Here is a 13,896-nt window from a genome sequence, read left to right as displayed (position 1 = left end):
ACTCTTATTGGGGTCACTAGAAAGAAAACAAAGTTGTTTTCATTGAAAAGGGAATAATAAAGGGAAAGAAAAAAATTAAAGATAAAATTATAAATAGATCCATCAAGGAAGCATAGATAGAAGGAATTTGGTTCAACATTCAACACTTCCACCATCATAAACAAATTGTATAAACAGTTTACAGATCGAAATTGACAAATTTCAACTACGATTTCAACCGTAGTTCCCACAAAATCTTATCTATACAACATCTCCTACTTTCCAATCTCATTTACCAGAAATTTGCGTAGTCAATGGCATTCACCAACTACCCAACCTTAATAGATTTGCACAGTTTCCACCAACACAAAACTAATCTCACCTCTTCACACTTGGGCCGGCAATTGTCTTTGAGCACCCAACCGCACCCTGATCAATTGACTTCCCTCCAAAAAGTTGCAAAGAAGATGAACCACTTTTCCTTAGCTTACCTGGAAATTCTTTACTCGAATTACCCTTCACAAAGAGATTTTTCTTCATGCGACTCCGGTTAAGCAATAACATAGTACTACGTGGGGGTGCATGCAAAGCTGCTTCAACACAATCTCCCACCTGTGCACAGCCCCAAGTCCTTGATGGCCCATCCTCAGAAAATGGTCTAAGCCTTGGCAAACCATTCCTAAGCCTAGAGATAACTTGTTTCTCTGGGGAATTTTGCTCTTCCAGTCTGACACATATAGGACAAGGAGGGTCATTTTTACGAGTCTTTGGTGTTGTCTGCTCCAAACATTCTGCATGAAAAACATGTCGACATGAAAGAACCCCAGCAACAGGCATGTCACTACTTCTTACAATCCTACGAGAACTCCAAGGTGACCTCTGTGAGAGAAATCTCTCACACAACCCGCATTTGAAACCATCAGATGGGATAAATGACCAATTAAATATCTCAGACTCAAATGGCTCAGAAACATCTGCAAAATCATTGCTGCTGCTAGCACTGCTCCAGCGATGGGCATCTCTTTGTGGTGTGGCAGCATCATCTGAAAACCCAGTAACTGCAGAGTCAGAGGCTTCTGTAGTAGGAGTCCCCTCGGGAAAGGACAAGGGGTGAATAGGTTTGGACATAAAGTAACGTCGATTTGAAAAGTTGCGATGAGATGACAAGCATGGCTTGACCATGGCCTCAGACTCGCTACTGTCTGAATGGGATGAAGTGGAGACCCCACTATCCGCATTTGATAAAATCCCCTGCAAATTCAATCAAAGTAAGGAACAGAAATTCAAGGGGAAAACTTCTCAACTTAACACCAATATGAAGATGAGAATAAGGTACCTCAACAATAGAAGCAAAGGGTAATTGTCCAACAACTTGATCTAACAAGGAAAAGAAGGCAACAGTTGTTTCAGTCGAAGCAAAGAGAAATGACTCAATTTTTTATCAGTATAAGATATCTCCAAAATTCTATTTCCAAATTTCAAATGCATCAAGCATCAATAACATATTTGGTGATCATTGCGATAGAGTAGCTAACAGAAATTCCTTAAACAGTTTATGCAAACCGCCCAAGATGTTATTATGAATCCAATTGTCCTATAGGTTTACTTTTGCCATAGAAATTGGCTTTAATTCTAACTGCAACACAGACAAAATATAGCCGAATAGTATCATAGGATCCAAAACACAGACAGATAAACATACTAAAACTCCAGAACACTACAATTCTCTTTAATTAGAATTGTCAATGGATACCAACTAACTAGGATATTGACACCAGGTATAGATAACTGAAAAGCAATATCAAGAAGGCAATGGATAAAGTGACAATTTATATCACAGAAGAAAGCAAAGCTTTTTTCTTTCGCATAATGATCATTTAATGTGATGCATCCAAGGAAAAATGTCAACAATTACAAACTTATGTCTGCAAGGCTACAGATATAAATCAATAAAGGAACAAAGAAATTATGTTATGGAAATTGAAGACAGTTGTGATGGCAATAGGTTGAAGAAAAACCAATCAAGATAGATGACACAAGTCTGTCCGAAAATGTAATCAATTAATCAACTGTAGGTTCAATAGCTTGCCATCCTACAAAGAACATAAAGAAAGAGAGCTACGAGTTTCACCACTGGCAATTTTAATCATCTCTTCAACACTATCGTCACAGCTCCTAATATTCATGGTTGGACAATTAAAGGTTATGCAAATAAAATAGATGAAAATCACATGCATAAGCAAATAGCAATTTGCAATTAGAATTGCAGGCGTACATCATAAGAAGACATTATAACATTTGAATGGCTGGACACATGCGTACATCCCTACATGCTTATTTATTTATAAGCCTCTGCTTCAATGTTTCACCCGAGAATTATAAATCACCATATACAAAACTACTTATGATAATTACCCAATTTCTAAGACATTATCAGACATAACATTTCCAGCAAGAGAAAAATGCAAAAGAACACCATGTCCAACCAAGTGGAACTAAGAATAAAGGGTAGACAATGTCAATACAAATTAACAGTCAAAGTAACATTCTTAACTGTATTACCTCTTCTCGTTGTAGTTTCATAATCGTCAGCAGTGATTTCTTGTATTGCTGGGGGTGTCCACTGTGGACCCTGAGAAAGGTCAGATGGACTACTTAAAAACAGCCCAGCACCATCAGATGTAGAATGCTGATGATTGTAAAGAAGATTTCCCCTCAGCCAGCCCCTACTTTCTTTGCTGTTTGAAGATGTAGCAGACCCATACAATTGAATCCCATCATGTGAACCATATGACAGTCCCTCGGGTTGAAAACGGAAATCCCATCTTGAAGGAGGTGGCGAGAAGCTTGTATTAGTTCGCCAATAAGGCTCATGGGGACCCACGGACCAGTCTCTACTGGCTGTATTTGACCCATGTGGCCTCGCAGCCACACAACACAACGACCCCGTCTTAGCTATTTTTTGTAAACCTCACAAGCACTAACTCAACGAGCTTTTAACTATTATAAAGCTTGATTCTGAATAACTCAGAGAATTACAACATTTTGAACAGATTTTACACTCTCTACAACTATTTTGACATTATAATCCAATCTTCGATATATATAAACAGCATGGAACACACCATTTTTATTGGTGAATTATGTTAAAAAGGTATCTCCTTGCACAAGCATGAACCTTTACCATCTTCCTTTAGACGTCACTAGCATCAAAACAGAAACCTGGCAAGAAACAGTTAAAATAAATCAAATTTGATGTTAGAATCATGCATATACCTGACAAAAACAAACAAACCCTTGTTGAAAACTTCCCCAAAGAAAATAAAAAATAAAAAAAAAATCCCGCCAAGTTCATAATCAAATACACTGTCATCTTCTCATTTTCCAAACATATACTAGTCAACTTTCTCACAGTTACTCCTAAATGGAAAATATCAGCAAATAAAGTTCAATAATTTCAGAAAAACTAAGCAAAACTATCATACCCCATAACTAAGAATCAATCCTTTCTTTCCCAAATGTCAACTTGACATACAGTCACAGATTTAAAAACCAATCAGCCTTAAAAATGCAACATTTTTCACAATTTCAGACAAAAACAAAACCAAAAAATTATAAAAAAAATTCCCGAAATTTTTTTAAAAAATAGTAACTAACAGGTACCAAACTGAACCAAAAGCAAAACTTAGTACAGATAATCCCAACAAAATAACTGCAAAGAACAGTTTAGTGAGACTTTAAAGTGGAGCTGTGATCATAGAAAAGTAATTAAAACCTAAACCCTAAACCCCCAATTAATTAATCCAAACATAGAGAGAGAGGAGAAAAAGAGAGTGTCAGACTTACCGCTTTCTTCAGGCGAAATGCAATCGAGAGGAAATGCGAGGGATTTTTAGGAAATGAAAAACAAACCCTAATTTATCGGGGAAAGAGAGATTAATTTATTAATGTTATATTATTTTTGGTTTTTTTCAAATTAGGACCTTTGTTCTTTGTGTATTTCTTAAACTAACCAGCAGATTTTTCTATTTTCTATTTTCATTTTTCCAAAAGGTCAATGATAATAATTTCGACAACTTTATGAAATTATATATGTATTCATGCACAAATATGATAACATAAGAATAAGATTAAATAGGATTATATAATTATAGCATTAAATTTTTTCTGAAATTATTTAATATGATATCATATTAATTATTAACATCAATCATTGAATTTAATATCGTGACATTAATGATTAGTGAAATTATTTCAAATTTAACTAATAATATACTAATAATTTAAGGTATGGTATAAGTACAATAATTTCATGCTACCATGTAAGCATAAGCGTATAACTAATTGTATTTATAAAATTAATCATTATCGTATTATAAATAAATTAATTCATTGATTATTGAAGAGGCATTTGTTTTGATTAATTGATTGCGTCTTATTTTAATATTGTCAATTTGTCTTCGATTATGTTTAAGGCAGCAATAACAAGTCAAGTCATGACCCAACTTCAATTTCGTACTCAATGTTTAATTATAATTATATTGTTATTATTATACTTTGTCCGTCTTCTTCCGATACTTATTATTTTATATTGAAAAATGTTAAACATTGATATTATAAGAAAATTTTAAATTTTAATATAAAATACATTAAAATCAAAATTTTTGTCTTAAATATAAAGTTAAATCGGGATTATCATTAATTTTGCTTTAACTAAAGCTGTAGTTGAAGCAGACAGCATTATGAGAGAGTGATTATTAAAAAGTGAATATATATATATATAAAATTGAAACCTCCCTACTTTAAAGTATATTTCATCATAATATTCTTTTGCATTGGCTGGTTAGCCTTATTTAATGTCAATAACAACAAGACTCTTTTGGCAAAGCCACAAAATGTTCCCACATGTTTTATCTAATTATATATTTGCCCCCAAATGTTTTCACTGCCTGCGTCTGCCCACTGCAGGACATGTTTTGGCATATGGGGATTGGATTGGGAAAGGACAGAAGGAGGGATGAAGACTATGTAAGATCTCATCCCTGACAACCCAATCCTTTGGAATTAAGCTCAGCTTAATCTTTATGAATCATCAGATTCATATGCAGAAGAGGTACAAGAGTTACAAACTGGGTGTAATGGGAGGGAATGCTTTCAAGCCAGATGTACAATCCAATTTGGGCACTTGAAAAGGAGGATCATCATGAGTTAAAACCAATCAAAAGCTGCAGTTTTTGTTGTTGAAGTTGCTGAGAAGCAAGCATCACTTGATTGATACCTGGTGAGTTTGATCAAGTGCCGGTTTTTTTAGTTACAAGCTACTCCATAAACATGTGGACTTATTAGTGAGCAGGGAGCATTGGACAAGGAGGTCATGCTTAGTTCCAAACTCGAAAACCCTGCTGCGGATATGTACTTCCCCGTTTCTCTGGTAAAGTGACATCCATCAGCAACTATCTGTTGCAAAGGGTCGAGAGCACTCTGCAAGAGCTTTAGAATTGTTCCATCTGCAAATACCATCAATACACCATGAATGACTAGAGCTGAAACTGTTTGCTGTATTTGTATGTCAGGAAATTCAGCTTAGTACCTTTGGCAGCCACGTGTTCGACAAACAGGAAAAGGCCTCCTGGTTTCAGCACCCTCTTCACCTCTGAACAAAGAGATAAGAAGTTAAAAATTCATTGGAACTTTCTCATTGCTGTAGATCAAATAAAAGTTGACGTTGAAATAGTTCAGGCTGTGGAATAACATAGTTCATGAATGAGCTAAAAACTAGTTCTGCAATGAACAAAGCAATACTGAAGGACTTGAATGCTGAACTAGGAAATACAAGGAGAAGAAAGCATATATAATCATTTGCATATAGCTTGAATATTATTCATCATGAGACAGGAGTTCCATTGTTTTTTCCATGTACAAATCCTTGAAGAGTCTCCCAAAGCAATAAAGCTCCTAATGAAAAGGATATGATTCCTGACATAAATGAACTAAAGGAAATATTTTTCATTTAATAACTGCTACAAAAATTATACTGGCAAAACATAGAAGAAGAAAAAGCCTAGAGTGCTGAAGTACCTTTTAGTGCCATATTTACATCTTTGACAGAGCATAATACAAGTGTCCCAACAACTGCATCAACAGAAGCATCATCAAGTGGAACAGCCTCTGCAACCTGCATAAAGTTTACAGCTTTGAATTCAGAAAATGAAAAGAAAAATGACTTGAAATTCGATCTATCTAGAATAATGATCCAAAATCTTGTATTCTAAATAGCCAGTGTAGGACTAATATTACAATTTACACATGAATAGCAACTTAGCAACACAGTTGATGAAGCATGCTATCAGTCTCAACGCTGCAACATAAACCTGGGGAGATCATCTCCCCTGCCTTTCCTTCAGAAGGTTAAAAGAAGTTAAAGCCAAGATATTTGTTTCCTCAATTTTAAACATTGCATAGAAACATTAGCATGGCATTGAAGGTTTGAAGGAGGGAGGTGGTGGTCTTGATAAACTCAGGAGCTACCTAACAAAATGTGCTTGTTATGGATAACAATGATATCAATTTTCAATTCCTAAACATTTCCTGCACTAAACCCTCCAAAGCATCAATTTCTCACTACTGCTTCCTTTGATTACAGCTGCTTCAGAAATTGGATTTGTTTTTCAATTATCCTAGGCAGCAGATATAGCAATATGGTAAACACAAATTTCAGGAACAAGTCACACAGGGAACATCAACATACAGCTTCTATGAAATGAAAATTCATCGGTGGTAAACCAACGGCTGCTGCTGATGCCCGAGCATACTTCTCCATCTTCCTGTTAGGATCCACACCAAAAACTTGGACCTCACTATTATCAGCATAGTACTCAAGATTAGGGCCTGTGCCAATGCCAATTTCCAGTACCCTTTTGGCCTTTCCCCTTAGTTCCCCAAAGAGCTGTGACTTGTAACCTGCAACCTTTGACATATAACAAAAGAGGTGTCACTGTCATGACCCATCACCATCAGAATTCCAAAGATGAAGACTTGCTTCTTCAACTAATTAACAAACCTCTGCCTCATAAGATTTCATGCTCGAGTCCATGACCGAGGCATAGAACTCCTCGTACCAATCCGGCCTTGGAGGGTGAATCCTGTTCAGCAAAGCCTGCAATTTGAAATTTTCTCTACAATAATCTACACTTACATATGTAAAGAGAAACAAAGAATTGACCAGTTTGTGTTCTTAGAGACGAAGACGGGGTACCAAGTAATTATCAGAGTGTAAACTAGAGGCATAGGAGGAGCAAACTGGAAGAAAAGCTGCGGTGGCAGCTTCAATGAAATGCCTTCTTCCACAGGAACAGAATCTGGGTGGAGGTAACACCTGTTTGTGAGGAAGAGGAGCTGCAGCAACCGAGCAGTTCTTCTGGGTAGATTTTAAGGAGGAGGCAAGAGGCTGAAGGTGGGAACTAGGAGATTGATGGAGGAGAACCGTTTGTAACATCTTCGTTTTAGAATTAGTGGCAGTGTTTTCAGTTGGGGGAGTTGGTTAAAGAACTGACTTGCTAAAAGTGGCAACATGTTCATTTCTCCCCACGATTCCTAAAGATATTTTTAGTAACTAGTGGTTTTTTTTTCATTCATTACATGCCATAATTGTAAATGTAAAAAGAAAAGAAAAACATTTATTAATTTAAATTTTAAAATTAAATGTTTTAATTTGAATTATTAGTATAATATTTTAAAAATAATAATAACTATTAAAAAAATTTAAATCTACACTCTTATTTCTATCACATCCTTATAATAAATCATTTATAAATTATTATTAATTAAATATTATTTATCATTATATATCATATAAATTTGACATAATACATGATCTTATGTCATTATAATATATTTATATTATATTTTTTATTTCTTTATAAATATTATATGAACGTCACATAAATATAAAAAAATAAATAATAATTTAATTAATAATAATTAATTAATCGATAACAATAATAAAAATTTATTTAATTTAAAATAAAAATATAAAATTTATTAAAAATAATAAAAAATAAAAATTTTAAATTTGTATAAATAATTCACAAATATTTTCAAATATTATTTCAAAAATTATCTAATACATTAACGATAAATTCTTTAAATTTCACTATATTAAAAAAATCAACAAATATTTTAAAATATATTAATCAAAATCAACAAATAAACACATGTTTAATTCTTTCATTTCACCGACAAAACTCCTCAAATATTCTACTGTTACTCTTCCAATGAAAAAGTCAACACACACAAAGTGTAAAACGACATCGTTTAAGAGTGGTACGTTGCTCAATTGGGTAGAAAGGAAAAGTATATTCTCTGCAGCCTTGCACGTGAACGCGCTGTCACGCTTCGAACCCTAAAAACAAGGGAAAAGGTCGGTCACCGAAGATATTTTTCCCTCAAAGAACCACCGCCGAGTCGGTTATTATATTAAAGCCCCGACCTTTACTCCGTTTCTGTTCTCCCGTTCCTGTCTTTCTCGGTAATTTTCCTTCCATTATTCAATTTATATCTCTTTTTCTTTCAATTATTGTTATTATTGTTGTTATTATTCGATCTATGCTTATAAATTGTTACTTGTTTGTTCAATTTTTGTTTGTCTGATTATTATTTTGCATTCAGTTTAGGAAATTGGTCAAATTTGTTCCTTTTTTCTGAGTTTTGCTGTTTTTTTTTTTGGTTTTGGTTTGGGTTTGTTGCAGTTAATTGAAGTTATTGTAAGATCCGGAAATTCGAAACTAAAGGCGGGTTATTTCTGTTATGGCTGGTCAAAGAAACGATTACGGTAAAAGATCCCATTTTCAATCTGATTACGTTGGGAATGGAGGAGGAGGGGGTAAAAGAAGGAATGCCGGGGAGGAAAGTGAACAGCGTGGGATTGGCCCCGAAGACACGGTTTACCGATATCTGTGTCATGTGAAGAGGATTGGGAGTATTATAGGGAGAGGTGGTGAGATTGTGAAGCAGTTGAGGTCAGATAGTAAGTCGAACATTAGGATTACTGAGGCTATGCCGGGTTGCGAGGAGAGGATTGTTATGATTTACAGTTCGAGTGAGGAAATGAATCCGTTTGGTGACGGGGATGAGCTTGTTTCACCTGCTCAGGATGCTTTGTTTAGGGTACACGATAGGGTTGTTGCGGATGAGTTGCCTGGTGATGAGGATTTGGAAGAGCAGACTCAAGTGGTTACTGTGAGGATGCTTGTGGCATCTGATCAGATTGGTTGTGTAATTGGGAAAGGTGGTCAAGTGATTCAGAATATAAGGAGCGAAACGCATGCTCAGATTCGGGTTTTAAGTAATGAGCATTTGCCTCTGTGTGCTTTGAGCTCTGATGAGCTTCTTCAGGTAAAATGTTTTGTTTTGTATGTATTTTGAACTTGTTTAGTAATAAATTAGAGATACAAGTGTTGGTTTAAAATTTAATAAGTAGATTTAATCTCTTAGTACACTTCAAAACTTAAAATGATACTGATATATTTGAATATGAGAAGCTTTTGAGTTGAAACTCCCTTATTCATGTAAATTTAACATCTGAAATTTGGTTTACAAAAACTACTTTTTTGCCTTAAGACTATTGCAAAGTTGAGAGGAAACTGTATGAAGTGTATCGTGGTGATGCTTCGCACCCACAATTTTAACTTTTCTTCATAGAAATTGGAAGAATTTTTTATTGTAAAATTTTAGGGTCTTCTGTTGTAAATGGTGGGATTTGGAAGATCTGCAGTTTGATCTCCTTGAGGCTTCTGACCAAGTAGATCTTACCTAAAAATGTGTACTCGAGGTGTATTTTGATGTCCTTAAACGTTCATGTATGAGTTGCCTGCATATTAGGGGATTTTGATTTATTTCGTGGTTCCTTCTTATTTATTCATTCAGTTTCTCTGTCGGGATTTCAGATTATTGGAGAGCCCTCAGTTGTGAGGAGGGCTCTTTATCATGTGGCATCCCGTCTTCATGACAATCCTTCAAGATCCCAGCATCTGCTTCTCTCCTCTCTATCTAATGTGAATCAACCTGGTGGGACGTACATGAATGCTCCCCTTATTGGTTCTTACGGCAACTACTCTTCTAGAAGAGATGATGCTTCTGCAAGGGAATTTTCTCTTCGTTTGGTATGCCCGGTCGGAAATATTGGAGGTGTGATTGGAAAAGGTGGTGGTATTATCAAACAGATTAGACAGGAGTCTGGGGCATCCATTAAAGTTGATAGCTCTGCAGCTGAAGGAGATGATTGCATTATATTCATATCTACAAAAGAGGTAAGAATACAGTTATTTTTAGAATTATCCACCGTCTTATTGTGGAATTTATGATAAATTTGGATGTCGTGCTGAATTATTTATATCGCTGCAGTTTTTTGAAGACCCATCTCCTACCATCAATGCTGCTCTGCGCTTGCAATCACGATGCAGTGAAAAAACTGAAAGAGAATCAGGTGATTCTGTAATAACCACCCGCCTACTTGTGCCGAGCTCACAGGTTGGATGCCTTATTGGTAAAGGTGGGGCAATAATATCTGAGATGAGGAGTGCTACTAGGGCAAGTATTCGAATACTTTCAAAGGAAAACCTTCCCAAAGTTGCATTTGAAGATGAAGAGATGGTGCAGGTGAGAAAAACATGTTCTTTGGTGCGCACATGCACACTTGCTTTTATTGTTCACTGATTCTCTTGATCATACTTTTCTAGCATGATGGAAATTTTATGTTTTAATGCTGTACAGATAACTGGAGGTCTTGATGTTGCTAGCAATGCCCTTTCGCAAGTAATATCGCGGTTGAGAGCTAATATATTTGAAAGAGAGGGAGCACCGGCCACGTTTTTGCCTGTTCTCCCCTACATTCCCATGTCATTAGAGATGTCAGATGGTTCAAAATACGGGAACAAAGATGGTCAACCACGTAATCGTGGATACTCTTCTTACTCAGGGGGATACAGCTCTGGTGATTTGTCTGCAAGCGACAGTTATGGAATATATAGTGGTTCACTTGTAAGCTTATCTTGGGATCTATTTGCTCTTTAACATTTCTTTGCAAAGATGTGTAAGCTTACTATTATTGGGATTCATCTGGTTATTCTAGGTGCTTTCTAAGGTGCAGTATCTGCATGTTAGAATGATCCATCAATTGCATATTTCTGATGGGCTGCATGCATAATTTCTCTCACTTGTTATTGTACTTCCTCTGAATGTTTAATGTTGTCATTTTTCAGAGTGGAGGTGACGTCTATGGATCTCATGGTGGTCGTAATTCTGGCCGGGGGTAATGTTTGACTATCAAGTTGGACACTTTTTATTGTTTTTTAATATAAATTCTAACTATTTGGCCTGATTTTTGGATCCTATGACCAGGTTGTCCAATCAAAACCCAGTTTCGCATAGGAAGCATGGGTATTAGTCCCAGACTTTGCAGGTAAATATGTTTTTTATTTCATTTACATACTTTGGGTATTGATAAGCAAGTTCTTTTGATACTTTTGAGTGAAGAAGATACTGCAGAATGATTTATTGAACCCTGCCAGCCATCCTCTGCCAAGGATTCTAATGCACCTTCCCCACTTGTTGCCTTTTCTCCCCTATCTAAACAGTTGTCGTCAACAAACATAGAAGCCAGACCTTTGTCCCTTTCGATGAAGCCAGCCTAGATCAGAAGACCAGACAAATTGGATTTGAGAAACTTATGTTCCACTTTGGCCCACCCTTGCGCTTGTCTTGTGTGACCAAGATCATTTGATGATGCAAATCACCACTCAAATCACTTTTGGCCTGGACTTCATGATTTTCAGGCTCTGTAATGTGTTTCAAATAATTTGCTTTTCATGTAAAAACCTTACATTTGTAGCCTTGAGTTTTGGCACTTGGGCTCATGAAATGTTTTTAATGTTTTATAATGGAATTCAGGTAGCATCTGCTTGTTTAGGTTTTTTCTTGTATCCATGTGGTTTGAGAGCAGTGTCATAGGAAAGTTTAGGTTTCTGTAATCCTAAGTGTAAATGTAGCAGTATCTTTTATTGGGTTTAAATGCCATCATATTCTGGTTTCTTGATAATGTTTTACATGTAGCTCAAATGGCTGGTGTGTTTTTGGAGTTTGCAGGGGTATAATGGTTCCTTTTCTCTTGAAGAAGAGAGGTTATATGTCCTTCTAAATGAATTGCATTAAAAAATTATTCCTTTTTAGCATAATCTGAGATTTGAGCTTTGCATAAAATGAGTTGGAAGTGATATAAGAGTGTTATGAAATTGTAAATCGCTTAAAGTCAGAAATATTTGGTTATGGTATGTGTTCAGGTAAGTTTTGGAGGCTGTGTTGTGAAGAGAAAGCTAGAGAGGGAGATAAGGTTAACCTCAAATGGAATCAATTGAAGGGGTAGGTTTATTCTTGGTATTCCTCATGCTCTTATTTGATATTGCTGTAAGCAACTTTAGTTGTTTGTGCACTTGGCAGGTGGTTTTTATCGTTGACTTCCTCTGGCATTGGGAGCAGGTAAGCTATATGTAGTAACTGGTAAGTGGCTTTTGTAGTCAATTGGAATCTGGTTGTACTTGGGATATACACTGAACAAAATTGGAGCAATATAACAGAAATAGAAAGATGAAATGTGAAATGATTTTTTAATTTGAAGTGAAAAAAATGATAGTCATTTTGAACCTAAAAAAATAAAATCAAATGATTGAAAAGGTAGTTCATTGATATTTTTCTAATTCTTTAAAAACCGATGAGAAATAGGTTGACGCGTCCCATAGTTGTAGCATAAACAGCTTTAGTTTCTAAGACGAGTCAGGTAGTGATTTTAGGGAAATGGTTGCCACAACTAGGGAGTTTCCAATGATCCTGGGCAGTGAGAAAATTCTGAACGAAAATAATGGTAACAATAATTTCAGACCTGATGATTTGTCTGGTTGTTGAACATTACAATTACTGTTCCAGGGCTATATGTTTGCACAATGTTCCCAGACAAGTCTCCTTCTAACCTTGCCTTTCTTCATCACAACAAACACATGCTGAGGAGATTGCCTTTTACTTAATCCTTAGAATACTAGAAATTGTAGATACTTATATATATGCAAAAGAATGCTTGAATCGTACAACTTGAATATATTTCTTAGTATTGTTAATGCTTTGTTGCTGATTTTCTCTGTATCCATTTATCTTTTTTACTGCTATCTTTCAATTACTAATTCTCGTATGTGGTATCTCCCATGCACAAACCGGCTTGTGGCAGTTAAAAATTGACCCAGACATTAACTCATATGAATGTATATGCATGGATATTCGATTTACATGGGAGTTTTGTTAACAACCATCAGAACACTTCCTACTGTTTGGAGAAATAGAATAATCTTAGAACCTTCTAAATATTGGAGAGTCGTTATGTCTAGCTCCCAATATGGATAGTTTTATACACGGAACTGTGGTTTTTATTACACTAGCAAGTAGCAAGCTTTCTTTTTATAGTTATTCTGAAGATGATACTCATAGAAATCACTTGTTTATTTTTTTGGCCTTATGTAACTACATAATACATTACTCTCTTAAGGATAATGCTTGCTGACAGGTTTTTCTATCCGAGTTGGAATATTATTGGCACTTGTGCAAAATGTCTTCCTGCATTCTCAGCTTTGGTCACAATGTTTAACATGTGCATCATGGTTTGTCAAGCTGTTAATCAATGCAGTCAAGCAGTTCATGTTGTCTCATTGATCTCATCAGTCATTTCAAAACCCTCGAACCCTTGTTATCAGACAATTAAATATATGTTGTGAGCTGTTGGTGTACAGAGTTTTTGACATTTAAGTGCAGTTGATGTATCATAGATTGAATCTGATGATTCGTTAATTTACTGTGTATTATATATTGAAACCGATGATA

The 13,896-nt window shown here is 35.5% G+C and overlaps 3 protein-coding genes across 9 annotated transcripts; 1 reads left to right on the top strand and 2 right to left on the bottom strand.

Annotated features, from left to right (window-relative positions):
• On the bottom strand, nt 1-3,166 carry LOC110428405 (RING/U-box superfamily protein). Its single transcript, XM_021444253.2, has 4 exons — nt 3,148-3,166; nt 2,542-2,949; nt 1,316-1,356; nt 1-1,230 (listed from the first exon to the last, which is right to left on the bottom strand). Exons 1-4 carry the CDS (start codon nt 3,164-3,166, stop codon nt 358-360), a joined length of 1,341 nt encoding a protein of 446 aa, XP_021299928.1. The 3' UTR covers nt 1-357.
• Nucleotides 3,167-4,777: 1,611 nt separating this feature from the next.
• Nucleotides 4,778-7,543, bottom strand: LOC110428389 (uncharacterized). The gene is made up of 6 exons (XM_021444223.1): nt 7,235-7,543; nt 7,040-7,135; nt 6,728-6,946; nt 6,058-6,154; nt 5,570-5,632; nt 4,778-5,486 (listed from the first exon to the last, which is right to left on the bottom strand). Exons 1-6 carry the CDS (start codon nt 7,472-7,474, stop codon nt 5,287-5,289), a joined length of 915 nt encoding a protein of 304 aa, XP_021299898.1. The 5' UTR covers nt 7,475-7,543; the 3' UTR covers nt 4,778-5,286.
• An 805-nt stretch (nt 7,544-8,348) lies between these two features.
• Nucleotides 8,349-13,863, top strand: LOC110428388 (RNA-binding KH domain-containing protein). 7 transcript variants are annotated; one of them, XR_002446447.2, is made up of 10 exons: nt 8,349-8,506; nt 8,727-9,372; nt 9,924-10,286; nt 10,381-10,635; nt 10,750-11,016; nt 11,238-11,287; nt 11,377-11,437; nt 12,315-12,393; nt 12,472-12,510; nt 13,583-13,863. XR_002446447.2 is itself a non-coding variant. In XM_021444221.2 (8 exons), the coding sequence occupies exons 2-7, from the start codon at nt 8,785-8,787 to the stop codon at nt 11,420-11,422; spliced, it is 1,569 nt and encodes a 522-aa protein (XP_021299896.1). In that variant the 5' UTR covers nt 8,349-8,506; nt 8,727-8,784; the 3' UTR covers nt 11,423-11,437; nt 12,315-13,863. The 7 variants fall into 7 exon arrangements, 3 of the variants coding, with proteins under 3 accessions (XP_021299896.1, XP_021299894.1, XP_021299897.1); XR_002446446.2 differs by having other exon boundaries at nt 12,472-12,531; XR_002446445.2 differs by having other exon boundaries at nt 12,472-13,863.
• Nucleotides 13,864-13,896: the final 33 nt, after the last annotated feature.

This window comes from Theobroma umbraticum, unplaced genomic scaffold (assembly GCF_002168275.2).
Source record: "Theobroma umbraticum cultivar Fairchild unplaced genomic scaffold, ASM216827v3 scaffold_31.0, whole genome shotgun sequence".
Lineage (NCBI taxonomy): Eukaryota > Viridiplantae > Streptophyta > Magnoliopsida > Malvales > Malvaceae > Theobroma > Theobroma umbraticum.
This window is presented reverse-complemented; position numbering and strand designations above follow the sequence as displayed.

What these genes read in the sequence shown, in the direction of transcription:
- LOC110428388 (XM_021444221.2), top strand. Translation starts at nt 8,785, where the DNA reads ATGGCTGGTCAAAGAAACGATTACGGTAAAAGATCCCATTTTCAATCT. An exon ending in TATTCATATCTACAAAAGAG is followed by an intron (nt 10,287 to 10,380) that starts GTAAGAATACAG and finishes ATATCGCTGCAG; the next exon opens with TTTTTTGAAGACCCATCTCC. An exon ending in GGTCGTAATTCTGGCCGGGG is followed by an intron (nt 11,288 to 11,376) that starts GTAATGTTTGAC and finishes TCCTATGACCAG; the next exon opens with GTTGTCCAATCAAAACCCAG.
- LOC110428389 (XM_021444223.1), bottom strand. Translation starts at nt 7,474, where the DNA reads ATGTTACAAACGGTTCTCCTCCATCAATCTCCTAGTTCCCACCTTCAG. An exon ending in TGTAAATATGGCACTAAAAG is followed by an intron (nt 5,633 to 6,057) that starts GTACTTCAGCAC and finishes CTCTTTGTTCAG; the next exon opens with AGGTGAAGAGGGTGCTGAAA. An exon ending in CGAACACGTGGCTGCCAAAG is followed by an intron (nt 5,487 to 5,569) that starts GTACTAAGCTGA and finishes TGGTATTTGCAG; the next exon opens with ATGGAACAATTCTAAAGCTC.
- LOC110428405 (XM_021444253.2), bottom strand. An exon ending in TGAAACTACAACGAGAAGAG is followed by an intron (nt 1,357 to 2,541) that starts GTAATACAGTTA and finishes TTTCCTTGTTAG; the next exon opens with ATCAAGTTGTTGGACAATTA. An exon ending in CCTTTGCTTCTATTGTTGAG is followed by an intron (nt 1,231 to 1,315) that starts GTACCTTATTCT and finishes TTGAATTTGCAG; the next exon opens with GGGATTTTATCAAATGCGGA.